Here is a 27,475-nt window from a genome sequence, read left to right on the forward strand (position 1 = left end):
TCCGAGCGTGATTGGGAGTCCCATAGAACGGCGCACAATTGGCCCAGCGTCGTAAGGGGTATGTTGTCATTGTAAATAAGAATTAGTTCTTAACTGACTTGCCCAGTTAAATAAAGGTTACCTAAAAAAATAATTGTCCCCTATTCATTTCTGAGGGATAATCCTCACCTGTTTTAGCATTTTTTGTTTCCAGCATAGTTTTTACGCAAATGTTTACACAAGACAGGAATTTGTCTCATTCCTCCCAGGGCTTTGGGCCCGGCCGTGGGGCTGTGTACCCTTAGTGTGTGTTGCTGTACATGTGTCATTGGTGTGTGTGTGGATGTCTGCGCTCCCAGAGTTGACTGTAAGGGCTCAGAGACTAAAGTCACAATGGCCCTGTGAATGACAACTCAGAGTTAAGACAGTCAACCTTCAATGGGCCGGATTAAGACTGAAAATATCCCTGAACACACCTTGACATGTTTACATGTTCTGCTAAGTGTGCTACCAAGCTGGATTTAACCTGTTGTCAACCAGTTCCCTCCGTTTTTGGAGGGAAACAAAGAACACAAAGCCTTTCGCTGTTCACCATTACTCACGCGCCACGCAATGATCTTCATTGCTAGTGGTCTGACGGCAGATTTCAGAGTGACACAGGCCTCAGTTCAGGGGTGAAGCTGTTTGGGGATCCCAAGGAGTTTCTGGGTTTGTGAGAGCCCGGTCCTTAACCAAACAAACAGAGAGGAATTTGTGGCATTGTTGGTCCAGAGGGTTGAGTGACATGACTGCACTACACCGCACAGCACAGCCTCCAACGCAGAGCTTAACTAACAACTAACAATCATCGAGCCACAGACACAACCAGATGGAGACACCCATGCAACAGACACAGACAGAAAGGCAGGCCCGTTGAAACAGAGGACATCATTATTTTAATGGGAGACATCAGTGCAGTCTCATATTTTATTCCTTCTTTACATATAAATAATGCAATACAAAGCGTCATTGTGAATTAGGCTACTCTATTTACAGTAACTAAAGTTGGTCGCCAGGTGTCATCAGACATGCCCTCCCCAGATGTGGGTTTTAGCGCAAGTTATCATTAGCTGGCGACCTGAAAGTTGAACCCTGACCCCTGTGAGGAACTAAGCATTACATTCTGCAAGGCTGAGGCTGATTCTACGCTCCCATTTAAGCCCAAGGCACTTTTGTCTATCAACAACAATTAACAGAGACATTTCAAACAATACAATAACAAATTAATGTTTGTCATAAATATGATTCTGACTTGTGCGTTTGGGCAGCTTCATGAAAAATACAGGAACTTACTGTTAGATGGGATCAACTACTTTGCCTTGAGCCCAGCAACAGGAGCCTGCTCACTGGACTGAGTGCCTCGTTAAGATGAGGCATATACTCATTTGCCTGGCTAAATACACCCAGGCAGTGTGTGTTGGATGGTCCCAGCCTCAGCATGTGTAGTGGGTGATGGAGCCAAGCTGTTCCTGCCGAGCGGGGGGTCAGGGTCCTTCAGTCAGCACCCCGTCTCTGAACGGAGCACACAGGAATCGCCCCTTCCTTCTACACCTCCTCCTTCACCTCTCCATCCCCCTCCTCCACCTCTTCCCCTGGTCTGGCTGCATCCCTCGCTCTCCCTGCCTCAACCCCAGGTCCAAATAAACCTGGTAGCGCTGTTGCTCTCCTCTCTCCCCTCCCTCCATCATCCCGAGCAGTGCGCTGTCACTCCCCTCATCAGGATCATTAATCAGGCATGGCAGATTAGAGTTCAAACACAAATAAACCAACCCAGTGCCCTGCTCTTAGCTCCCCTCAGCTCCACCGTTCCCCACTCCGACTGCATGACCTGGTCCAGCTCAGTCCAGCACTGCATAGTTATCTGCTTTCAGGACTTGTAGGAAAGGATGATTGGGTGAAGAGTGGACTGGTGTACTTGACATGTTTGAAGACTTAAATAGTACGACATCATTTACGTGACTGGTAAAAATCACAATAGTATAATGGCAGTTAAGTGAAATAAACAAATCGGCCTTATCTCAGAGGGTGATGACTTTGTGGGCTAAACTGCCAGCCGTGTAAATACACAATGTTATCAGTTAGCGCTACAAATGCCTCCATGGTCTCCACATTCATTCCATAACAGACATCTCAAATAAGGATTAAAATATTCCAATGTGCACCTTGAATGTGCCCGGGCATATTCATTATACACCGACTTCACTACCCTATCATTTCTTTACTAGCAGGTTTTCCGAAGAAAATAAGAGGGCAATACCGCCACCTTTAGGCAGCATTTGGTACTGCCACCACTGTGGCCCAGGCAGTTTCTTTCCCTCCATCTCTCCCATAGAGGGATTGGGTTGCCAGAGGTTTCTGGCCAAGGCGTCCCCACACACAGACTGACAGAGATTGTTATTGTAGTCCCACTGTATTCCTTTGTGCATTGAGGTTGAGGGGAGGTGAGAGGGGGGGGAGCAGAGTGCTGGAATGAGTGGAGGCCTAATCAAGGGCTCTGCACTCTGGCCCAGACTGGGCCCTGTGCTGCACCTCTCTGACTGACAGCCTGCCCGCCGACTGTTTGTGTGTGTCCATGGGAAACGGGTGGTGTCACCGCGACGACGGCCCTTGGCCCATCCATCAGTGTCACCCGGGCAACGCATGTGTCACTTTCAAGACTAATGGACAGGAAGAACAGGAGGAGAAACAACAATATTTGCTGAATATATTTCAGAAACATTAGTTGCCCGGCTTTCTCTCTCTTATACAGTTATTTTCAACAAACTGGAATGGGCCCTAATTCTGATTTATGAGCCAGTTTATTTAAAGGATGCTGCTTGTGTCTGGACGTTTTCACGAACCTGGGTCTAGAACTCCTTATGGCCTTCAAAATGGGAGAAGGGGACATACTACATACATTAAGGGGCTACATTGGGTAACCATGGCCTGGTTAATGTGACCACTAGTCAAAACCTGACACAAATCTAGCCTTACCTAGATATAGCATTGCAGTCATGACCTGGAGGAACCTGCAATGACAAGACGGAGTGGAGACCTGAAACCCAGTGGAACTGGGATGTCAGGGAAAGGAGAGAGAGCTTCTACATGGACCGTTATGAGGTGGCTAGGGTGTATATGCATTGCAATTACTTCCCTGTATGCGTCTCTATTGGGACCATATTGCCTTTCCAGTGCACTACTTTTGACCAGAGCCCTATGGGCCCTGGTTGAAAGTAGTGCACTACATAGAGGAGGGTGACATTAGGGACACATTCCCTGTCTCTACGAGGAGGTTCCTTCCCATGTGCTCAGGCGTGTTCAGAGAACGGGGGTGCTTAACCTCAGCAGCCGGTAACCGTGGCATCCAGCCCAGAGCGCTTGCTGACATTGACTTTGGTCAGCTCCTCGGCACAAGTGGGGTGGATCCCCACGGTCTCCTTCAGGTGAGTGAGGGTGGCCCCACACCTGGAGAGAGACAGAGACATAGAGACTTCATTCATACAACCGGCACCACCCATTCTCCCATCTTTAAGTTTCTCTTAATATAGTGAACAAAAATATAAAACGTAACTTGCAACAATTTCAAAGATTTTACAGTTCATATAATGAAATCAATCAATGGAAATAAATTCATTAGGCCCAAATTTATGGATTTCACATGACTGGGCAGGGGTACAGCCATTTGTGGACCTAGGAGGGCCTAGGCCCACCCACTGGAGAGCCAGGCCCAGCCAATCATAATGAGCCATTTCCCACAAAAGGGCTTTATGCCAATTGCATGCTCCCGCAAAACTTGAAACATCTGTGTCATTGTGCTGTGTGACCAAACTGCACATTTTAGAGTGGCCTTTAAATGTCCCCAGCACAAGGTGCACCTGTGTAATGATCATGCCGTTTAATCGGCTTCTTAATATGCCACACCTGTCAGGTGTATTAATTATTTTGGCAAAGGGGAAATGTTCACAAACAGGGATGTAAACACATTTGTGCACAACATTTGAGAGAAATAAGCTAGAGAAAATGATTTCAGTTCATGAAACACAGGACCAACACTTTACATGTTGCATTTGTATTTTTGTTTAGTGTAGTATCTCTGCTGCACTGATAAAGGCTCATCTTGTCACGTATATAATCACCTATATGTAGAGTTTACAACGTACATGACATCCATTCATTTTAGATGAATGAATCTATAGATTAACATATGTTAGTATGACAACTATACATTAGAGCCAAAATCATAAAAAAAAACAGTTGAGCAATTTCTTAAAATAACCACAACCCTACAACATCTGTATGATCGACTTTGAATCCCTATCTAACTCCATCAAGCAGAGAGGTTGACTTACTGGAAGCCCATAGCAAAGCCCTGGGTAACTTCTCCAGCGTTGGGGCCAGTGAAGTGCAGGCCAAGGATTCTCTGGTCTCCACCCCGCTTACACACCACCTTAGGCGGTGAGAGAAGCAACGTTACACCCCCTAAACCTCCAGGCTACACTTCAGATGCGACATAAGGAGGTAAAGGTTGCAACTTTGCCAGAATTCCCAGGTTTTTCAGAAATCCCGGTTGAAAAACGCCTGGAATCAAGAGGGAATAAGCAGAATATACGGGAATCCTCCAACCAGGCTTTCTGGAATACCTGGGAATTTTGCAACCCTACTGTGAGGGCTAGTTCTGACCTTTATGTAACACTGGCTGGCATCTCTCTCAGCCACAGTGAACTCCAGAGGCTTGTAGAAGGCATGGTACACCTAGACAGAGAACAACAGACAACATGACCATTAGTCCACCAACAATATATAGTACTTTACAATACTTGCTCATGTGAAAGGTAGGCCCTGGATCTATGAATCTGGTATTACAAATCTGTTCTCACAACACTTTGCTCGATTTAAAAAAAAGGTACATTTCAGACCCTGGTTTCATGGCGGGTGTTTTATATGGAATCAGCGAACGTGCCGACACAAGTCGCCGGCCGGGCCATGCACACAGGCAGCTGTCAGGACCCATGGTGCACCTCTCCTGCCGCGGTGCTTTAGATCACACAACGCCTGTCAGCACCTGATACACACGTCAATCAGGCCCTCTGCTCACCTGTCAATCACACAGCGGAGCTACACCTCGCTCTACAACGAGCCGGGGCATTCTGGGCGCAGGTGTTAGCAGCTGGCACTCTGTACACACACACACACTCTGTACACACACACGGAGCGAGAGGCACTCTGTACACACACACACACACGGAGCGAGAGGCACTCTGTACACACACACGGAGCGAGAGGCACGCACGCAATCACACCACTTTCTAATTCACAAATGTATAAAGCAGTAGACAGAGGCACACCAGGAGTCACAATCCTTTCCCAGCAGACCTCCATTCAGTTAAAGAATCAGCTAGCTATAATGTTAGTGGTTTAGGTCTACTGTACCTCTATGGAGTCCTTCCCATGTCTGCTCTCAGCCTCCTCCTCTGACAGGCCCACACAGCCATACTCCAGAGGGGTGAACACTGTGGTGGCGACCTAGGGACACAACCAATCAGAAGGCACATAAAGTCAGTGGGGTGGCCACCGGACAGACAGAAAATCAAGGATACAAGAAACAAGGCAAGGCAAACAAAGTAATATTATAGCAGGATACTGTAGATAGGCAGACCCATACTACAGGCCGGTCACATCGCCTACTCCATCTCCCACAATTGGGAGTAAAATAAAGTGGTAATCTAATCTACTGTATCTCCTACCATTGGGAGTAAAATAAAGTGGTAATCTAATCTACTGTATCTCCTACCATTGGGAGTAAAATAAAGTGGTAATCTAATCTACTGTATCTCCTACCATTGGGAGTAAAATAAAGTGGTAATCTAATCTACTGTATCTCCTACCATTGGGAGTAAAATAAAGTGGTAATCTAATCTACTGTATCTCCTACCATTGGGAGTAAAATAAAGTGGTAATCTAATCTACTGTATCTCCTACCATCTACCATTGGGAGTAAAATAAAGTGGTAATATAACAATGCTACAAAAGACCACAAAAAAGGAACAAAGACGAAACTAGAGCAAACAATAAGCATTTAAGCAATAAGTATCATTACGAATGGTTTAGGAATAAACATTTGGAAGAGGTGCAGAAGAGGTGCAGTGTGTCCCATTAAAACCCCATGAGTCAGACCAGGTCGCATAATCCAGGGAAAACAACGACTAGGGATTAAAACCCAAAATACACAGAAGTGGAGCTGATTTAACACTTAAAACAAAAGCATAAAACAAAGACATCAAAAGGCCACATACAGACAAGCTGTGGAGAGAAGGGGGGGGGGGGGGAAGCATAGGAGTAGTGTGTGTGTCTACTCACGTTGTCGTAGTTCATTAGCTCATTGGTCTGGCCTGCGAGCCTGCGGGCGAGGAGCTTCCCTGCCTTAATGGCTGTGGGGGTCAACTCAGGACGACCCTGGAAACACAGAACAACACTAATGAGTGACATGAGAAAACGGGGAGACAGACAGATAAACAGAGAGAGAAGCAGACAGAGGGAAGCCGACAAAAGTACGTATGCATGCAGGCTCCGCACACAAACACACAGAGCGCACCTCCTTAGCACAGGCCCTTTGGCTATTTAGAGAGATCGAGAGAGAGGGGACAGTTGTGCCTGTGAGTTACTGTGTAGACTAACCTGTAGCCTCTGGCTTTAACACACATCCATGACAATGGCATTGACTAATAAAGGTTTCTTAACTGCCTTGCACACTGAAAAACAAACATTGCTTTTGTATCCTCAAACAATTTCCCCACTCGACCCAACTGACTGTTAGCTCCTTACACTCGTGGGGAATTACACATTTGGACTCGAGGGTGTTTGGTTTGCTTGTATGACGTCAAAGCGGTATTTATTGTAATCCTCAACGTGTCATCTTTCAAGATACATTGAGTCCTCGTAATTTACAGCGTTCCCCTCACTCAAACAAAACATTTTCAAAAGTTGCCCAATTAGCAGGAGGTGGTAACTGCTTGTCGCGCGCGGGGCTCATGCTCCGAACGGCTGTCAGTCAAAACCCATACAGCGCTGTGAAGCGGAGACACTGAGCGCGGAAGTCAAATAGAGCATGTTACTGTACTGCCAATGCGTACCAATTTAGGAGCTTAACAGTGCCCAAGGCTACCATTTTCAACCCGAATACGGGTACAAGTGTAAAGGCCTACTCACAACAACAGCTTAACAATACAGGAAGGGGCAGAGCTGCAGGGGGAATTCTTTCTGAAAACTTGACAAAGGGATAATTTTGGATTTTGGCAATGATGCCCTTTATCTACTTTCCCCAGAGTCGGATGAGCTTCTTTTATGTCTCTGTGTCCAGTTTATGTCTAGTTTCGTGAGCCAATGCTAACTAGCGTTAGCACAATGACTGGGGGTCTATGGTACCTAGTAGGCGCCGTGGAAGTAGATAAAGGGCCTTATAGCCAAAATCCCCAAGTATCCCTTTAAGTCATGAGCAACCCGTTTGATTAGCACCGCTGCTGAACATCCTGTTTTCTAAGACAGCTCCTCTGGCCCTGGAGGTGTGTGTGTCTGAATGTGTGTGTGTGTGTGTGTGGTGGTATTTCGGTAACTGTGTTTACACACCACTTGGGTCTGCGTCATAGTAATGCATTTCTTGGCAGTCCACAGGTGCTCTTCAATGTCTCAACACAAAAAGGTGCTCTGTTTGGACATAGACTTAAATATCAATCCACCCCCTTTTAAAAAGTCTCCCAGTATGTGAAAAGATGACAGGCATCAGGGCTAAGAGTGACTCATCAAACGCTTGTGTCAATCTAACCGTCTGGAAGAGGCCTGTGGAAGTTAGGAAATCCACAGCTGGCCACATTAAAAAGACAGGACTGACATTTGATACATGTAGCAGGATTATTGTGATAGAGCAGCACAGCAGTTTGAGAGGAGTCCTTGTCCCACAACATCTGCTGTGCAGCTCCAGCCATATGCTTCAATATCAAATGGAAAGATAGGCAACATCTAAAATGATGAAATTTGATGGTGCCCAGTGAACTACGGTATCACTTCAACTTTTTGCATACCAAAATGGTTTCTGGTATAAAGCGTCGCCTTGGTAGGACCACTCATTTCAGCCTTCCATACATTCCTGGAGAGGATTACGTTGGTGTGGTAAAGCTGGGTGGGTACACTGAGAGGATGACGGACATGATCAACACCTACCTCGCCGATATCGCCGAAAGCGTAGACGTTCGGCACAGATGTGGATTCGTCAGCAGCCACAAGTATTTTCCCCGACTCTTTGTTGAGCTTGACGCCAACTTTCTCCAGGCCGAGAGTTTTGGTTTCAGGGGCTCTGCCTATGGTCAAGATGGAGGAAAACACAGTCAGAAACTCAATATTATGTGACACATTAAGAGAGAGAGAGGGGAGGTTAATGGAATCTTAAGATTCTTAGAAAAAACAAAACAACTGCTGCTCAGTGTTCATAACACATACCATTGAGTTGGCACGCTAAGGGAATAAGTTAAAGGCATGTCCTGAGACTCTCCATCCAACAGAAAGGCAAATCTTATCCAGCTAGAAGAAGAAACAACATCCGCACAGCTGGGAGGAGGAGGAGATGGGGAGCGATGGAGGCTTGTCTTTTGGCAGGGGATAGGAAGGCATCCAGTCAGCCACCTGGGGCGCTGGTTGTCATTTCTGCCACTTCCTGGGGTACGGTTGACTGATGCTGTCAACGCTTGCACGTCTCGTCGCCCCATCTCCATGGCGATGGTGAGCACACCAAGCACCCCTGCAGCACCGGCCTGGGACCTGGCCGAGGCTCTCTGCCTCCCTCGTCCCCCCCCTACCTTCTCAGTCCCTGCCGGGGTAACACAATAAACCCGCTTCTCGGCAGGGCCTAGAGGTACCCACGTACAACGTAGATGCTATCGGACAACAAGAATAACAAACCCCCCCCAAGACCCTTTTCCTGGCTGGAGCCGAGGAACAACTTCCTCCGTTGCAGCCAGACCTGGGACTGGGAGGGCCGAGGGACCTGTCCATTACTGCAGCACGGGTGGTAGAGAGACAGGCAGTAAGGCTCAAAGCAGCGGTTTTCTTGAACTAGGCTAGTCTAGCAGGACCATGTAGAGCCACCAGTGTTCAACTATGCAGATTAGGTCTAACACAGGGATCTCTACCAGTCATGACTGCCTTTCTTAAAGTATGTACACACACACGGGAGAGCACACTGCATGCATACCTTGCTAAGAGACAGTGCATAGTTGGACATTCTAGCATGAGTTGTGTTTACAAAAAGCTGGTTCTTAGGAGGTCTTGCCCCACCCTACCAAACCACAGATCATTTCTGTCAGGAGGACTATCCGAAACCAGTATCCACTCTGTTCTCTCCATGTATAGACTCGGCTACTACAGCCACTCACTGCCTGCCTTTCCTGCTTAACTGGGTTTCTCCATCTAGGATTGGAGACTGTTGGAGTGCCACTGTTCCATTGTGTGGCGTGGACACAACAAGAGGTTCTGCTGATAAGAGCCTTCAGTGAGTGTGGAGCCACACACAGGGGTAATGACAGGCAGGTCTGATAGGACTACGCCGAACAAAGACTGTTGTAACACACAGAGGAAATCTCAAGACCAAACAGCTAATTAGCCACAACAAGCTTCCTGGCACGACTTGAGACCAACTAGTCCTACATGGCAGCTTTTTAGATCAATCAAGTAAACATAGACGACAAAAGAAAATAAGACTGCATTTTGGGGAAATAGATGATTTTGTCTCCAAAAATAGTTTTCTGAGAAGGCAGCATATTAATGGCCTAGAATGAGCATAAGAGATGTGATTGTATCAGGATCCGCACTTTGGCTCAGAGAGATTCTCTGAGTATGGGGAGTAGGCTTCTCTCAGAGAGGTTTCACATCCAACCATTTCAGTTCACATGGAGACATATGCATCACACAAACGTCAACCTCTTTTGGTGTTCCTCTCAAAATCTGAGAGGAAAAGGGTTGGGGTAACACAAATAGGTGTGAGAGAAGCGTTATGTTGTACACCCAGAGGAAATAAGCTGTTTCCTCCTCTGTGCTGTTGGCCACCTGGCCTTGGGTGCGGTCCTGAGGAAGGACAGGCCTTGAGAAGGATGACCATGGAGAAGCAACCATAGCTACAGGACTGGAACAGACAGTCCCCACCAACACCAGCCTCCTATTCCTCCCTATGAGTAGTTCACTGTCTGAGTCCTGATTCTCCACCCTTGCACTTGCACACTTTCCAACACAGATTTACAAGCATTAAATCAATGCAAGTGTAATTATTGGCTCGAGGGAGATTCCACCATTGTTAAATCCATGACAGGAAATATGCAAGTGCACTCTTTGAGAAAAGGGTGGAGAATCGGGACATACCCACAGTCTTTTATAGCGCCACTGAGGGCACAGACCCAGTCTGACCTGTAGTGTAAAGGGAACATTGGGGAAGTGGCGAGAGGCCCACTCATAACTCCCACAGTCAGACAGACAGACACACACACTTCAAAAGGAGAGGCCCAGAAGTGGATGTCCTCACTGCCCTGCACGACAACACCAGGGTAAAGCCCGCAATAGACTGTAGCCTACACAGTAAGGTAGTAATGTAAGCTAGAAATATATATGTATATGTATAAAGTCATATTCCTCCTACAACCAATAACCCACATACACTGGGGAAAGCTTTACCCCCTGCTGGGTGAGAGTGCATGTGAGGATGAGACCTGCACCGTCTGCACCATCTCAACCATGAAGAACGTCTATCCACCAAAATATAACAACTCAGTGAAAAGTATTGTTTGTGCTGCCAATTTTCCATTAGTCTCAAAGTCTGGGTGTTTTGAGTGCAGTGATTCGATAGAATAGACACTTTGCCTTGATGTTCGCATTGTGAGAACCACAGCTCTCTGAGAGCTGCAACCTGCCAGGGCGGGAAGAACGTAATCTCTCCATAAATGTCAGCCCATATCCTGGTCCCTGTCACACGCACAGGCAGAGAGAGAGAGAGAGAGAGAGAGAGAGAGAGAGAGAGAGAGAGAGAGAGAGAGAGAGAGAGACACCCGCTCTAGCCTCTCCTGGCTGGTACTGCAGAGTCACACACTGCTGGGACTCGGCATGGCGTAAGGTCAGGTTTTGGGAAACAAAGACGCCTCAACACAAATAAACATTGGCTGGGCAGCCAGGCGGAAGTTCCCTCCATTGTGCTGGTTGGCGGAATGAGACAAATTACATGGTGTGATAGAGAGAAAATGACTGTGGCGCGAGAGAGAGAGGTCTGTTGGGTGCGCAGAGCTGCAGACAGACAGGGCCTTGCCGTGCAGATGCTGCGGGGTGGATGAGATGGTGCGGCCGGGCAGCCTGGTTTCCTCAGGGCTGGCACGGCGGGCAGGAAAGCCCAGAGCAGAGTGGGAGAACAAAGGAGGGAATGCAGTGACCCCCCGTGCCTGGGTGCATCCTGCTCCCCTCAGCCAGAACCAGGACTCAGCGCTGGGCTGTGTGATTAACACTTCCCCTGGTGGTTCCATCACTCACGCTTTATTACCTTGTTTTTGAGCTTGATACCCTCACAGTCTGCTGACACTGCACTATATTGTGGATGACAATAAAAGAAATGGAAAGGGAGGACGACGAGTAGTTCCACTGACACAGTATCTCAGGATACGTCGTTGCAAAGCCAGTTGTTATGTATGTTATGTGGCCTACTTAACACACGAGATTGCAGCTACTACTAAAATAGTAGGGACTTAGTACCCTAATGTAGTCATTTGTGTGACAACTCAGCAAAAAAAAAGAAACGTCCCTATTTCAGGGCCCTGTCTTTCAAAGATAATTTGTAAAAATCCAAATATCGTCACAGACCTTCATTGTATAGGGTTTAAACACTGTGTCCCATGCTTGTTCAATGAACCATAAACAATTAATGAACATGCACCTGTGGATTGGTCGTTAAGTCACTAAAGGCTTAGACGGTGGGCATTTAAGGTCACAGTTATGAAAACTTAGAGGACACAAAAGAGGCCTTTCTACTGACTCTGAAAAACACCAAAAGAAAGATGCCCGGGGTCCCTGCTCATCTGCGTGAACGTGCCTTAGGCATGCTGCAAGGAGGCATGCAGAAGATATCCCTCTAGTGGTGTGGGGACTGTGCTTTGGCGAAGTGGGTGGGGTTATATCCTTCCTGTTTGGCCCTGTCCGGGGTGTCCTCGGATGGGGCCACAGTGTCTCCTGACCCCTCCTGTCTCAGCCTCCAGTATTTATGCTGCAGTAGTTTGTGTCGGGGGGCTAGGGTCAGTTTGTTATATCTGGAGTACCTCTCCTGTCCTATTCGGTGTCCTGTGTGAATCTAAGTGTGCGTTCTCTAATTCTCTCCTTCTCTCTTTCTTTCTCACTCTCGGAGGACCTGAGCCCTAGGACCATGCCCCAGGACTACCTGACATGATGACTCCTTGCTGTCCCCAGTCCACCTGGCCATGCTGCTGCTCCAGTTTCAACTGTTCTGCCTTACTATTATTCGACCATGCTGGTCATTTATGAACATTTGAACATCTTGGCCATGTTCTGTTATAATCTCCACCCGGCACAGCCAGAAGAGGACTGGCCACCCCACATAGCCTGGTTCCCCTCTAGGTTTCTTCCTAGGTTTTGGCCTTTCTAGGGAGTTTTTCCTAGCCACCGTGCTTCTACACCTGCATTGCTTGCTGTTTGGGGTTTTAGGCTGGGTTTCTGTACAGCACTTTGAGATATCAGCTGATGTACGAAGGGCTATATAAATAAATTTGATTTGACTTTGATTTGATGCAGTGTGGCCAGGGCAATAAATTGCAATGTCCGTGCTGTGAGACGCCTAAGACAGCACTACAGGGAGACAGGACGGACAGCTGATCATCCTCGCAGTGGCAGACCACGTGTAACAACACCTGCACAGGATCGGTACATCTGAACATCACACCTGCGGGACAGGTACAGGATGGCAACAACAACTGGCCGAGATACACCAGGAACGCACAATCCCTCCATCAGTGCTCAGACTGTCCGCAATAAGCTGAGAGAAGCTGGACTGAGGGCTTGTAGGCCTGTTGTTAGGCAGGTCCTCACCAGACATCACCGGCAACAACGTCTCCTATGGGCACAAACCCACTGAAACAGACAGGACTGTCAAGAAGTGCTCTTCACTGACGAGTCGCGGTTTTGTCTCACCAGGGGTGATGGTCGGATTCGCATTGATCATCGAAGGAATGAGTGTTACACCGAGGCCTGTACTCTGGAGCGGAATCGATTTGGAGGTGGAGAATCCGTCATGGTCTGGGGGCGATGTGTCACAGCATCATCAGACTGAGCTTGTTGTCATTGTAGGCAATCTCAACAATGTACATTACAGGGAAGACATCCTCCTCCCTCATGTGGTACCCTTCCTGCAGGCTCATTCTGACATGACCCTCGAGCATGACAATGCCACCAGCCATACTGCTCGTTCTGTGCGTGATTTCCTGCAAGACAGGAATGTCAGGTTTCTGTTGCCATGGCCAGCGAAGAGCACGGACCTCAATCCCATTGAACACATCTGGGACCTGTTGGATCGGAGGGTGAGGGCTAGGGCCATTCCCCCCCAGAAGTGTCCGGGAACTTGCAGGTGCCTTGGTGGAAAAGTGGGTAAACATCTCACAGCAAGAACTGGCAAATCTGGTGCAGTCCATGAGGAGCAGATACACTGCAGTACTTAATGCAACCCCCCCCCCCTTGTTGAGGGACACATTATTCAAATTCTGTTTGTCACATCTGTGGAACTTGTTCAGTTTATGTCTAAGTTGTTGAATCTTATGTTCATACAAATATTTACACGTTAAGTTTGCTGAAAATAAACGCAGTTGACAGTGAGAGGACTTCTTTTTGTTGCTGAGTATATCTTCCTTCTCAGACACACTCACCTATGGCCCACAGCACAGAGTCGAAGGTGTCCCGTTGGTCCTTTCCTGTCTGTTCGTCTGTCCAGGTCACCTGCAGCACCCCAGAGGACAGCTTGTCCACGCTCTTAGGGACACTCCTCCAGGAGAACTTGGTGCCATAGGCCTCCATGTAGTCTGTCACTAGCCCTGCCATTTGCTGCAGCACACACAAGAGGGAAATCATTGTAGGTTGTTGACAACCCAAAGTCACCTTTCCAGCACTCCAAATTGGGAAAAGTATTATTTGAAACTTATATTAGTAGAATAAAGCCCCCAATATCATCAGAAGACAACAAAATAAATCTAGAAAAGAACAGTAATAAATTATACTTTGACTTCCTACATATCTCTAAAACCTGAATCGTGGCTACAGTTTGACCAACAGACATAAATGTATAATAACCATGTATAAAGAAATACATGTATTTCAAATAGTGTACAATCTATTTTTTTTTAAATGCCTTAAGAGCAGCAGTACCTGATCAAAGCCTCGGAGGGGGATGCTGCGCACCATGACTGTGGTCTCCAGCCCAATACCGGTCAAGAAGCCAGCACACTCCAGTGCCACATCTTCATACCAGTGTTCAGGAAAACAGAACAAACGCTCTCATAGAGGAACCTCGCCTATCTTTAGTTAAAGCACATTTGACCGCAGAGAAATGAGAGCATAACAGGCAGAGATAGACAGAGGTGACCCCAGTCTAGGAAGAAGGGGTCACCACGAACTGCAATTCACCACTTTATCCCTTCAACATTAGAGCCAGGCAAGTACCATACTCCACAACAACTCACTGACACCACACAGTCTAACCAGTGACTCATGTTCAAGCGCCGTCAAAAGGATACAGCTGGCACCAACTACAAGTCTGAAAAGGCAAAAACAAAGAAATACATTAAATCTTACGTTTTCATTTAAATGCTTTCTCTTGGAGGTTATATAGTACAGGTGTATGTCGGAGGTTATACTCTACATGACCAAAAGTATGTGGCCACCAGCTCGTCGAACATCTCAAAAAATCATTGACATTAATATGTAGTTGGTCCCCCCTTTGCTGTTATAAAAGCCTTCACTCTTCTGGGAAGGCTTTCCACTAGATGTTGGAACATTGTTGCGGGGACTTGCTTCCATTCAGCCACAAGAGCGTTAGTGAGGTATGGCACTGAAGTTGGGCGATTAGGCCTGGCTCGCAGTCGGCGTTCAAATTCATCCCAAAGGCTTTCAATGGGGTTGAGGTCAGGGCTCTGTGCAGGCCAGTCAGGTTCTTCCACACCGCTCTCAACAAACTATTTCGGTATGGATCTTGCTTTGTGCATGGAGGCATTGTCATGCTCTAACAGGAAAGGGCATTCCCCAAACTGTGGCCACAAAGTTGGAAGCACAGAATCATCTAAAATGTCATTGTATGCTGTAGTGTTAAGATTTATTTTCTTTGGAAGTAAGGGGCCTTGCCCGAACCATTAAAAAAAGCCCCAGATCATTATTCCAAAGTTACAGTTGGCACTAAGCATTCGGGCAGGTAGCATTCTCCTGGCATCCGCCAAACCCAGATACGTCCATTGGATTGTCAGATGGTGAAGCATTATTCATCACAGAGAACGTTTCCACTGCTCCAGAGGGCAATGGCGGTGAGCTTTACACCACTCCAGCCAACGCTTGACATTGAGCATGTTGATCTTATGCTTGTGTGCAGCTGCTCATCCATGGAAACCCATTTCATGAAGCTCCCAAAGAACAGTTCTTGTGCTGACGTTGCTTCCAGAGGCAGTTTGGAACCCGGTAGAGAGTGTTGCAACCGAGGACAGACAATTTTTACGCGCAGAGCACTTCAGCACTTGGGGGGGCCCGTTCTGTGAGCTTGTGTGGCCCTACCACTTCGCGGCTGAACCGTTGTTGCTCCTAGACGTTTCCACTTCACAATAACAGCATTTACAGTTGACCAGGGCAGCTCTTGCAGGGTAGAAATATGACAAACTGAGGTGGTATCCTATGACAGTGCTACGTTGAAAGTCACTGACCTCTTCAGTACGGCCATTCCACTGTCAATGTTTGTCTATGGAGATTGCATGGATGTATACTAGATTTTACACACATTTCAGCAACGGGTGTGGCTGAAATAGCCAAATCCACCCATTTGAAGGGGTGTCCATATACTATTTTATATATAGTGTATAGTACAGGTATATGTTGGAGGTTATATAGTACATGTGTTTTTCTATATTCATTCATACATTTTCTTTAAAATTATCTTGAATACTGTGCTAAACAAATAAATGTTTACACTGAATGTACTACTCTTTTTACTCTGAATTAAAAGTGATGAAAATGCTGTTTGAACATCGAAGGCCCCACTACTGTAAAAAGTCAAGACACCGAGAGAGAGAGAGATACAGGCAGAGAAAGATATGCAGGGGGGATGCATAACAGAGAAAAAGACAAGGGGGTGGAGGATTTGGCAGGGTCTGTCTTTCTCTGTGTGTGTGTGTGTGTGTGTGTGTGTGTGTGTGTGTGTGTGTGTGTGTGTGTGTGTGTGTCTGTGTGGGCCAGGTGAATCACGCCTCTAATCCAGCCCTGAGCTCCACCGTTGTTTGTGGAGCTAATTGCTAGCATTCAGGCTAATCCCTGGGGATGGGGTGTGCGATGTTTCCGTGTTCAGGGCTCAGTCCACACATCCCTCTGCTGAGTGATGCCTGTCACCCGCATGGAGAGCCTCTCCCCATTTCACCCACCCTCTAGCCCTCTAGGGCTCCCCCACCTCAGGATTCTCTACCCTGGCCCAGGCTCTGACAGCTCAGGGAGCCTGGTGCACACAGACCCTGACGAGGCCCCCCACATGCTAGCGCTAGCCGCTGAGAGCGCCAGTATCCGCTGCTCACGTCCACCTAATGCACATCTGCACTTAGTGCAACATTTTGGAGGTGGCTTATGTTGAGATTAGGCTAGGAGCTTTAACCTGATTCCACACTTTCATCAACGACATCTCATTTTCCTGGCTGGGTCTATGCATGGTCATATTGCGTGTCAGAGTGTCTCTGGGATTTTTCTCTCTCCCTCATCCAGCTGGCGGTGTCTGAAAGCATGGGTGGAGGTGTTCAATGTACATACAGTAGGTACAGCCTCACAGGTGGGTCTCAAAAACACTGCATCCAGGCGTGAACAGGGGATGGCTGCTTGTGAAAACAAGGAACTACAGAGGGTTGGGATCCAGTGAGAGGACATAGCAATACAGTGTCTGCCCTGCAAATGTTACTGGACTCCGCTGAATGATAAGCAGTATAAGGAGAAACCTACAACAAAGACAACGCAATCAAACATTTAGGGCTCGTGTATTAACCTCACATACCAATCTAAAGTCACCTTAATGAATGTGGGGGTATGTCGGACTGTCGTAGTTTAGAATTAGCCCGAGTCGCTCTCATAACCTTGGACCAGTCTTCAGCAGTCCAGACAAGAGATAAGTGAATCAGTGTCCTCCTCTAGCGTGTCTGCTATGCTTGCCACAATAACAGAGCTCTTTCACAAGTGTTCCTAAGAGGGGAGAGTTCTATTGGCAGCAGACTTGACCAGTGTCCAATAGATACAGGATGTGAACTCAACTCCTTTACACACTGTAGTGACTACAGAGCAAGAAAGGATACAATGTGTTACAATGGGTTACAGTCTGCCTGGGTGCTTTTGAGCTTGTCATCACAGACTCATTTCCTCAGCTGCTCTAAAGGAAGACAAACAGCAGCATATTTCAAGCCTGGTTCACTGAGCTTTAGCTCTGGAATTAATTTTGAATGGAAACATTGAATAAATAAATATAGAATCCTAGAAAATGGAAACGGTGCATTACATACTGCAATAAAACCAAAAATAAAACATCTTACACTCCTCATCGCTCTCGTATGCGTGGGAGTGTGCGAGCGAGCGTGCTCCAGCCCCTCTGAGGCATTCGTCACTCACCTGGAGCCATCCACTACCTCCGCCAGCCTGTCAACTCAAACACCCTCTCAGACCCCACCTGCACAGCTGACAGCTCAGAGCAGAGCAGCACAACAACTAGTCAACAACTCCTCAACACACGGCTCCTCCTAGGTAGCGAGGGATAGGTCTGAAGAGAGGAGAGCCACGGGAGGGCCTGCTAATCCTAACCCCTAGTAGCCTGAGGGCAGATATCACCAACAGTAGGCCCCTACCTAACAGCCTCACTACCTAAGGCACCCCTACCTAAGGCCCACTCACATTAAGGGTTTCCTGGAATCAAGTGCTCTTTCCACTCACTTGAAAGCGCCATAGAAAGCTGTGAGCAAATATTTGTGATAATTGCTTTGGAAAGATGCTGAAAGAGGGGAAGGAAAGTTCAGGGAAACACGTTACACGCCGAGTGGCATCGTCTTAGAATGGACTCTACAGTACGAGTTCATATTGCCCTCTAGTGGTAGAAAGCTAAAAGACAGGCTTGTTGGGCACACGGGAAATACTGTGCATATATACTGAACAAAAACAGAAACACAATTTTACTGAGTTACAGTTAACAGAAGGAAATCAGTCAATTTAAATAGGCCCTAATCTATGGATTTCACATGACTGTGCAGGGGCGCAGTCATGGGCGGGCCTTTGGAGCCAGGTCCACCCACTGTAGAGCAAGACCCAGTCAATCAGAATGAGTTCTCCCACACAAAATATCTTAATTACAAAAAGAAATACTCCTCAGTTTCATCAGCTGTCCGGGTAGGCTGGTCTCAAACCATCCAGCTGGTAAAGAAGCCAGACGTGGAGGTCCTGAGCACGTGTGGTTACACATGGTCTGCGGTTGTGAGGCCGGTTGGAGGTACTGCCAAATTCTCTAAAACGACTTTTGAGGTGGCTTATGGTGGACAAACTAACATGACATTTTCTGAAAACAGCTCTAGTGGACATTCCTGCAGCCAGCACACCAATTGCACACTCCCACAAAACTTGAGACGTCTATAGCAATGTGTTGTGTGACAAAACGGCACATTTTAGTGGCCTTTTATTGTCCCGGGCACAAATTACACCTGTGTCATTTTATTTTTTACCTTTATTGAACTAGGCAAGTCAGTTAAGAACAAATTCTTATTTTCAATGACGGCCTAGGAACAGTGGGTTAATTGCCTGTTCAGGGGCAGAATGACAGATTTGGACCTTGTCAGCTCAGTGATTTGAACTTGCAACCTTTTGGTTACTAGTCCAACGCTCTAACAACTCGGTGCCCTGCTGCCCAGTAATGATCATCATGTTTAATCAGCTTCTTGATATGCCACACCTGTAAAGTGGATGGATTATCTTGGCAAAGGAGAAATGCTCACTAACTGGGATGTGTGAGCTTTATGTGCACATGGTAAATGTCTGAGATCTTTTACTTCTGCTGAGAAACATGGGACCAACACTTCACATGTTGTGTTTATATTTTTGATCAGTGTACATTGTAGTCATTTAGCAGACGCTCTTATCCAGGACGATTTACAGAAGCAATTTGCCTTGCTCAAGGGAACATTGGCAGATTCAAACCAGCGACCTTTTGGTTACTGGCCCAACACTCTGCACTGCTAGGCCACCTGACTAAACAGCATTTAGCAAGGATTTTCGATGTGCAGATGACTCAGCCCTCTGCTCTACACTGGTGGCACACTGTGCAGTTACATTAACAAACATTAAACTCAAACCCCCATTGTGTTTCGAAGTGGAAACGGTGTGGAGAGGCCAATTAGACAGGTGATGACAGGTTTTAAATGGCTGGATTAGAGATGGGTTCAGCAAACGTCAGGAAACCCACACACACAGCTAATCCGAGTCAGGAGAAGAACACTTAGTAGAAGCGTCTCTGTGTCTTGGATTGGTCACTATAACCGAAGTGTCTGTGTATATCTGCTGATGTACAGTATTGCATGGTATGTGTATTACAAGGAGGTCTGTTACGGTGACCGAATTACCGCAACGTCGGCCGTCACGAGTCATGACCGCAGTCAAATTCCACGTGACGGTTTAGTCACAGCAACTAGGCTTCTCCAAGCTATGATGGTCATTAGTAGTCGACCAAACTTGCTATTCTACAAAGTAGAAAATAGTTAAAAAATAAGAAAAACCCTTGAATGAGTAGGTATCTTGAAACTTTTGACTGGAACTGTGTGTGTGTGTGTGTATGTATGTGAGTGAGTTATATATATATATACACACACACACACACACACACACACACACACACACACACACACACACACACACACACACACACACACACACACACACACACACACATAAATAAAAATAAGTCTAAATTAAGCATATAGGAGGAACTGTTTCTTTGTTAAACGCTGAACACAGAATAGCCGCATGTACGCTCCCCCTCAGATATTATTTGGAGAAAATAGGTTTTATTCAGCTTTGTTCAATTCTATTCTTCATACTATAAAATAATGCCACGGAACGCAAAGAAAATCTTGTCTGCTAAATGAACTACAGCCATTTGCCTACAGCCTACAGCCATTTGGCATAGCCAAATCAGGACAACTCAAGAGTATTCTATTCTGTTCTTAAATAGACTACATTTTCTTCATATCATGTTTCTTTAGACCTGTCTAAAATAAATAATGGATTTAGGTGTAGGCTATATTACATGGATTTATTAGACTTTTTAAAATGTTCCAAAGATCTGCATCAGTGGCTTGTATGCCATGCGTGGAAGCCAGGAGATGGTAAATGTGTTAATGTTAATTGCTGGTCAATTACCGCGAGACCGGCAGTTATTTCCTTGACAATCACCAGCTGACAAAATGTAATGACCGCCACAGCCCTAGTCACAGGATGTACCACTCACGTCTTGCCAGGGGACTCCTTCAGCCAGAAGATATCATCACTAGTGATGCCGTGCTCGACTGCTCCAGGGATCTGCAACACAGGAAACAGAACAGTTCAGGACAACAACACCTGTCCGTTTGAATCATACAATTTTCAGTACAGCCTCTGGTAAAAGATCAGCTCCGTTGGACAGATGAGGAAGGTTATCTCTGCTCCTTGTTAGTTTGTTATCAACAGACAGTGAGCAGCAGCTTGTGATACACCACAGAGGGAGGCCTCGGACCCATCGGTTATCCCAAACAGCACCCTGTTCCCCATGTGGTGCACTACAGAGTGAAAAGCTAGGGTGGCATTCGGGACGCAGTACCAGACACAGCCTCCCTCCTCCTCCACCCAGAGACAGGCATGTTTTACCACCACGCCATCAGAAGCTTCAGATCCACTGTGGTGTTATCAGCAGCTGTCTACTGGGCAAGGACACCACACAAACAGAGACGGGGATAGAGGGAGAAACAAAGAGGTTCATACTTACATGTGTGGGGTACTTTGGCCGCCCCCCAGTGGCAATCACAATATTCTTAGCAGTCAACATAATCTGCCAGACAAGGGGGAGAGACATGATAACTTCAATAGGAAAAAAATGTAATATGGCATTGTTGAAATTATACTCCTTTGAAAAGACTGATACGGTGAACATTTAAAAATGTCGCCATTAACTCCCAGTTTAAATGAGTGTTACCTCTTTTCCTGTCCTGGTTAACCCTTTCACCGTGTGCTCGTCCAACAGACTTCCTTTAACGTTCAGATACTTCACTTCCCTGTCGAACACAAACAACATTATGACAGCGCAAACACCACAGGAAGACTCATAGGAGATATTGTGCAAAGACAGGGGTTGGCTGAGATAGGTCAAGCCTAGATCGCTAAAACCTGTTTTCAATGAAACTGGGTATAATAAATATGAGATTTGGTTGCACAATGTATACATCGGTTGTGAGAGTATGGGCACATACAGGCATGGAAACACACCTGTTTAGCCCTATAGCCATTCAGTCAGAGCACTGCTTATCATTTATTCCCGAACTGCTGTAACCTCTGTGTACCAACAGGTCATAACAAAAAAGGGTAGGTATGTATGTGTACATTTTTTTATTAATTTAATTTTTTTTTTAAATCACTGCTCAAGTCGACAACAGAAACTATGATCTAAAGTGGCTGTAGGTAAGGAGGAGTCACTCACTTGTCCTGAAGCTGGACACGGTGACCCCAGTTGAGAGACCTGACGTGGTTCTGCACAGCCTCTGCCATGGTACTCCTGGAGAAAAACACATGGTATTGGACAGGCATCTGTGATAAGACAAAATAAAACAATGCGCATTTTCACTCAGTGTCCATTACTTGGCAAGCATTCGTCGTTAGATCAGCTAATAAAATTGGTGGATTATGAGTGATCTGAAGTGTGTTATTCAAAGAATATTCCTCAGTTCACCACAAAGACGCCCTATGTTGAGCTGTGTGTGAGTCACCATGTAGTGCTGACATCCTGTAGTCCTCCCGTGTGGCTCAGTCGGTAGAGCATGGCGCTAGTAATGCCAGGGTTGTGGGTTTGATTCCCACGGGGGACCAGTACGAAAAATAACCCAAAATGCATACACCCGCTACTACTGTAAATCACTCCGGACAATAGTGTCTTTCCTGCTAAATGACTAAAATGTATTGAATGTACAACCAAGGTCAATCCCCCCCATCATGTCTTACTGATATATATGCCATCTAGTGGTAATGTAAGGGTCCATTAACCTTAGTGTTGAATGCTTATCAATCCAAAACATTGACCAACATTTAACCTAGTAATGACTACGTGTAAAAAAAAATTTTTTTTTAATTATATAGAATTTATATATATATGACAGTACCAGTCAAATGTTTACACATTTCCTCATTCATTTAAAAAAGAAAATTCTACATTGTAGAATAATAGTGAAGACATCAAAACCATGAAATAACACATGGAATCATGTAGTAACCAAAAAAGTGTTAAACAAATCAAAATAGATTTTATATTTGAGATTCTTCCAAGTAGCCACCCTTTGACTTGATTACAGCTTCGCACACTCTTGGCATTCTCTCAAACAGCTTCATGAGGTAGTCAAGCGGAATGCATTTCAATTAACAGGTGAGCCTTGTTAAAAGTTCATTTGTGGAATTTCTTTTCTTCTTAATGCGTTTAGGATAATCGGTTGTGTTGTGACAAGGTAGGGGTGGGTATACAGAAGATAGCCCTATTTGGTAAAAGACCAAGTCCATATTATGACAAGAACAGCTCAAATAAGCAAAGATAAATGACAGTCCATCATTACTTTAAGACATGAAGGTCAATCAATGCAGAAAATGTAAATAACTTCAAGTGCAGTCGCAAAAACAATCAAGCGCTATGATGAAACTGGCTCTCATGAGGACCACCACAGAGTTACCTCTGCTGCAGAGGATAAGTTAAGAGTTCCCAGCCTCAGATGACTGTTCAGAGGAGACTGCGTGAATCAGGCCCTCATGGTCGAATTGCTGCAAAGAAACCACTACTAAATAACAGCAATAAGAAGAAGACACTTGCTAAGGCCAAGAAACACGAGCAATGGACATTAGACCGGTGGAAATCGTCCAAATTTGAGATTTTTGGTTCCAACCGCTGTGTCTTTGTGAGATGCAGAGTAGGTGAACAGATCTCCGCATGTGTGGTTCCCCCCGTTAAGCATGGAGGTGGTGTGATGGTGCTTTGTTGGTGACACGGTCTGTGATTTATTGCGAATTCAAGGCACACTTAACCAGCATGGCTACCACAGCATTCTGCAGCGATACGCCATCCCATCTGGTTTGAGCTTAGTGTGAATATAATTTGTTTGTCAACAGGACAATGACCCAACACACCCCCAGGGTGTGTAAGGGCTATTTGACCAAGAAGGAGAGTGATTGAGTGCTGCATCAGATGACCTGGCCTCCACAATCACCTGACCTCAACCCAATTGTGATTGTTTGGGATGAGTTGGACCGCAGAGTGAAGGAAAAGCAGCCAACTAGTGATCAGCATATGTGGGAACTCCTTCAAAACTGTTGGAAAAGCATTCCAGGTGTAGCTGGTTGAGAGAATGCCAAGAGTGTGCAAAGCTGTCATCAAGGTAAAGGATGGCTACTTTGAAGAATCTCAAATATAAATGATATTGGTTACTACAAGATTCCATATGTGTTATTTCATAGTTTTGATGCCTTCACTATTATTCTACAATTTAGTAAAAAAAAAAAAAAACTTCAATGAGTAGGTGACCACTTTTGACTGGTAAAATCAAATCAAATGTTATTAGTCACATGCGCGGAATACAACAGGTGTAGTAGACCTTACAGTGAAATGCTTACTTACGAGCCCCTTACCAACAATGCATTTTCAAAAAAAAGTAACAAGTAACTAAAGAGCAGCAGTAAAATAATAGCAAGACTATATACAGGGGGGTACCAGTACAGAGTCAATGTGGGGGGGCAATGCACATAGTCTGGGTAGCCATTTGATTAGATGTTTAGGAGTCGTGTGGCTTGGGGGTACTGTATATATCTTGTTATTTATTAAATCTAGTGATGGGAATTCAAGAATTTTGCTATTGCTTTACAAAATAGTTCAGGAAATGTGCATCTCCACAGGTCTCCATTGTTCTCGTACTAATGAGATTTACCAGTCATGGGAGATGGGCCCGGGGATTTGCCAGCCATATTTCTGAGCGTCTTTCAGAGCTGTGCCCAGCAGAGCAGCCTGGTGCATGAGCTTCTTGGGAATGCAGCCCACGTTCACGCACGTACCACCAATGCCCCACTTAGTACCTGAAAGGGAAGCATGAGATGTTTTGTTTATCTTCTATATTCATGCAGATTGGTCACAACATGCATACTGTTTCTCTACTCCGAGAGAAGGAAGGAGAAATGTTTTTACGGTTCAAGTTAAGCTGATTATGATGGAATGCACAGTCAGTATAACATTTCTCTTACCTTTAACTGACGGCTCCACATAATCTAACACAGCAACTTTCTGTCCTAGCTGAGCCGCTGAAAACAGAGTACATGATGTTTTGGTCAATCGTCACGTTCAGTAAAGCTCAATTAGACCAGTGGAGGCTGCAGAGGGGAGGACAGCTCATAAGAATGGCTGGAATGGAGCGAATGCAACGGTATCAAACACATAGAAACCATGTGTTTGATACCATTCCACTCCAACCAATACCACGAGCCTGTCCTCCCCAATTAAGGTGCCACCATCCTCCTGTGAAATAGACATTATCCCACATATAGAACCTTCACATATAAGGGTCCATTGAGCCAGTCAACCTGGTAACAAACCATCTGGTGTACATGATTGTATACTATTCTGAAGAGCAGTGGTTCCCAGTGGTGTAAAGTACTCCTTAAGTAGTGTTTTTGTGTATCTGTACTTTACCATTTATATTTGACATCATTTAATGGACTACTGAAAGTTGTAATAGTAGAATGCACAAGGTGCAATTTCGAAATTGGGTAGTGCATCAGCAGTTTTCCTCTAGTCATGTCCATCATTGCAGACTGTAGAGAGCTATTTGTAACTTGTCAGAATTGTCAAGATCAACTAGCCCATGTCAGCTAACGTTTTTTAGCCCATTGATTTTGTTGCAATGTTTTACTTACTCAAATATCATATGAACACACAAGACAAATGACCAAATGTATAGAACTGCAGGAAATAAGCTTAAAGCCTGCCAAATGTTCTCTCAGCCAACAAGAGGGGTTTGAACGGTGCGTAATGCCCATAGAAATAGGCTTGGGCGCTATGTTCCCCAACGCGGAGTGAAAGTTAGTGAACCCCTGCGCAAGAACACCGACTGAAACAAAAGGTAAGTCCCTAGCTCATAACGTATTGTAATACTGAGATCGAGACACTCACCTTCTTTGGAACAAGCCAGACCCCCAGAGCCACCACCAATAACGACGAGATCATAGTCAAACGTTCCTGTAACAAACCAAATGCCATGCCATTCAATCTCTATTGGACAATGCTGATAGTGAGACCATAATAAACACATCCAACACGTATGCCTGAGTTTACTCATCTAGAAACCAAGCTGACAAGTGCAGAGTGAAGAGCATTTGAAAATAGCATGTTAATTCTACCAAAGACACTTAATGTCGGCAAGGAATACTTTACACTGACAGCTTGTTTGGCGTTGACAGGTATCTTAGCTAACGTTAGCAGGGTCATGTTAGCCACTGTAGTGTAACAAACATAAAAACTAAACACTGTGCGATAATCTGTCAGTTTGTCACAAGCTAACTAGTAATATGGCAACAACCTCCCTACCCGTCAAGTTTCTCGTAAGAAGTTGAATGCAGTTGGTGCGTTTCCACCGGTGTCTGACTCTACATAAGGCTGCCATGTTGTTCTTACAAAAGGACCTTCACGAAGTCATAGGCGTCTGGAAATCTGCCTGACCTATTCTACCCATGTGAGGCACATTCACTAACGCAACGTTGTCAAATGTTGCAAAGTTGAAATGGCGTTGTAGTGTTGGAAATAGAACATTAGATAAATTGCTACTGTAGTAGCTACGTAATAAATACGTATTTGATAGACTAGGTAAGGCTTATACAAGAAATTAAACATTCAGGAGCAGTTTGTGAAATATTATTTAAAATAGGAATATTTACACTGTTGGATTCCAAACAGTAACTGATTTGGTATTAGCATGTTTTTGATAGATGACATCAGGTCTCATTTAACCATGCAGACAAGAAAGCTATAAGAGAATTGACAACTTTCTGCAATACATTCGTGTTGCGGCTTCAGGTAAAATACATGAAGCTGTATATCCTTTAAATGTTTATTTTATTTATCCGTTACTTTACCAGGTAAGTTAAATGAGAACACGTTCTAATTTACAGCAACGACCTGGGGAATAGTTAGAGGGGAGAGGAGGATGAATGAGTCAATTGTAAACTGGGGATTATTAGGTGATTGATGGTTTGAGGACCAGATTGGGAATTTAGCCAGGGCACCCCTACTCTTACGATAAGTGCCATGGGATCTTTAATGACCAGAGTCAGGACAACCGTTTAACGTCCCATCCGAAAGACTGCACCCCACACAGTACAGTGTCCCCAATCACTGCCCAGGGGCATTGGGATATTTTTTTAGACCAGAGGAAAGAGTGCCTCCTCCCATCCAGGGACTGACCAGAACCAAACCTGCTTAGCTTCAGAAGCAAGCCAGCAGTGGTTTGCATGGAGGTATGCTGCTGCCTTGCATTTGTGTGGAATACCAAACAAACATACAACATGTTCTTTCCAGGCATGGTTTATTGAAAACACACCAAATTTATACTCTACAAATCTGTATTTTTTTCTTTATTTAAACAAGCATAACACTTGCCTCTGGGTATTAGTAAAATTAACATAATACATTGTCACTGTGCATCGCTCTGATAGCTACGAAAGCAATAACAACTTACTCTATGAAATCAAACCATTTTTTTTGTCTCCATCTTTTGAAAGTTTATAATTCAATGTAATACAAGGCAAATATCCACCAACAGTCTAGACTACACTGAGGACAGAGTGGGTAAATGTGTGAGTGTGTGAAATTGGGGGGAAGGGAGAGATGGATAGGGAGCCTGACAAAGAAGAGAACAGGAAAGAGGTAAACAGA

The 27,475-nt window shown here is 45.5% G+C and overlaps 1 protein-coding gene and 1 non-coding gene across 2 annotated transcripts; one reads left to right on the top strand and one right to left on the bottom strand.

Moving 5' to 3' along the window:
- Positions 1-895: 895 nt before the first annotated feature.
- txnrd2.2 (thioredoxin reductase 2, tandem duplicate 2) lies at positions 896-26,278 on the bottom strand. Its single transcript, XM_046346991.1, has 17 exons — positions 26,132-26,278; positions 25,718-25,783; positions 24,793-24,849; positions 24,483-24,627; positions 22,004-22,078; positions 21,503-21,581; positions 21,296-21,358; positions 20,783-20,853; positions 14,808-14,827; positions 14,440-14,531; positions 13,944-14,118; positions 8,212-8,348; positions 6,355-6,450; positions 5,428-5,520; positions 4,678-4,749; positions 4,347-4,444; positions 896-3,462 (listed from the first exon to the last, which is right to left on the bottom strand). Exons 1-17 carry the CDS (start codon positions 26,205-26,207, stop codon positions 3,339-3,341), a joined length of 1,539 nt encoding a protein of 512 aa, XP_046202947.1. The 5' UTR covers positions 26,208-26,278; the 3' UTR covers positions 896-3,338.
- Positions 22,312-22,388, top strand: trnat-agu. Its single transcript has one exon. It is a non-coding gene; the product is annotated as a tRNA-Thr (tRNA).
- Positions 26,279-27,475: the final 1,197 nt, after the last annotated feature.

Source organism: Oncorhynchus gorbuscha, linkage group LG04 (genome assembly GCF_021184085.1).
Source record: "Oncorhynchus gorbuscha isolate QuinsamMale2020 ecotype Even-year linkage group LG04, OgorEven_v1.0, whole genome shotgun sequence".
Taxonomy (NCBI): domain Eukaryota; kingdom Metazoa; phylum Chordata; class Actinopteri; order Salmoniformes; family Salmonidae; genus Oncorhynchus; species Oncorhynchus gorbuscha.

What these genes read in the sequence shown, in the direction of transcription:
- txnrd2.2 (XM_046346991.1), bottom strand. Translation starts at nt 26,207, where the DNA reads ATGGCAGCCTTATGTAGAGTCAGACACCGGTGGAAACGCACCAACTGC. An exon ending in TCTTACGAGAAACTTGACGG is followed by an intron (nt 25,784 to 26,131) that starts GTAGGGAGGTTG and finishes GGTTTGTTACAG; the next exon opens with GAACGTTTGACTATGATCTC. An exon ending in ACTTGTAGTTGGTGCCAGCT is followed by an intron (nt 14,532 to 14,807) that starts GTATCCTTTTGA and finishes ACTGGTATGAAG; the next exon opens with ATGTGGCACTGGAGTGTGCT.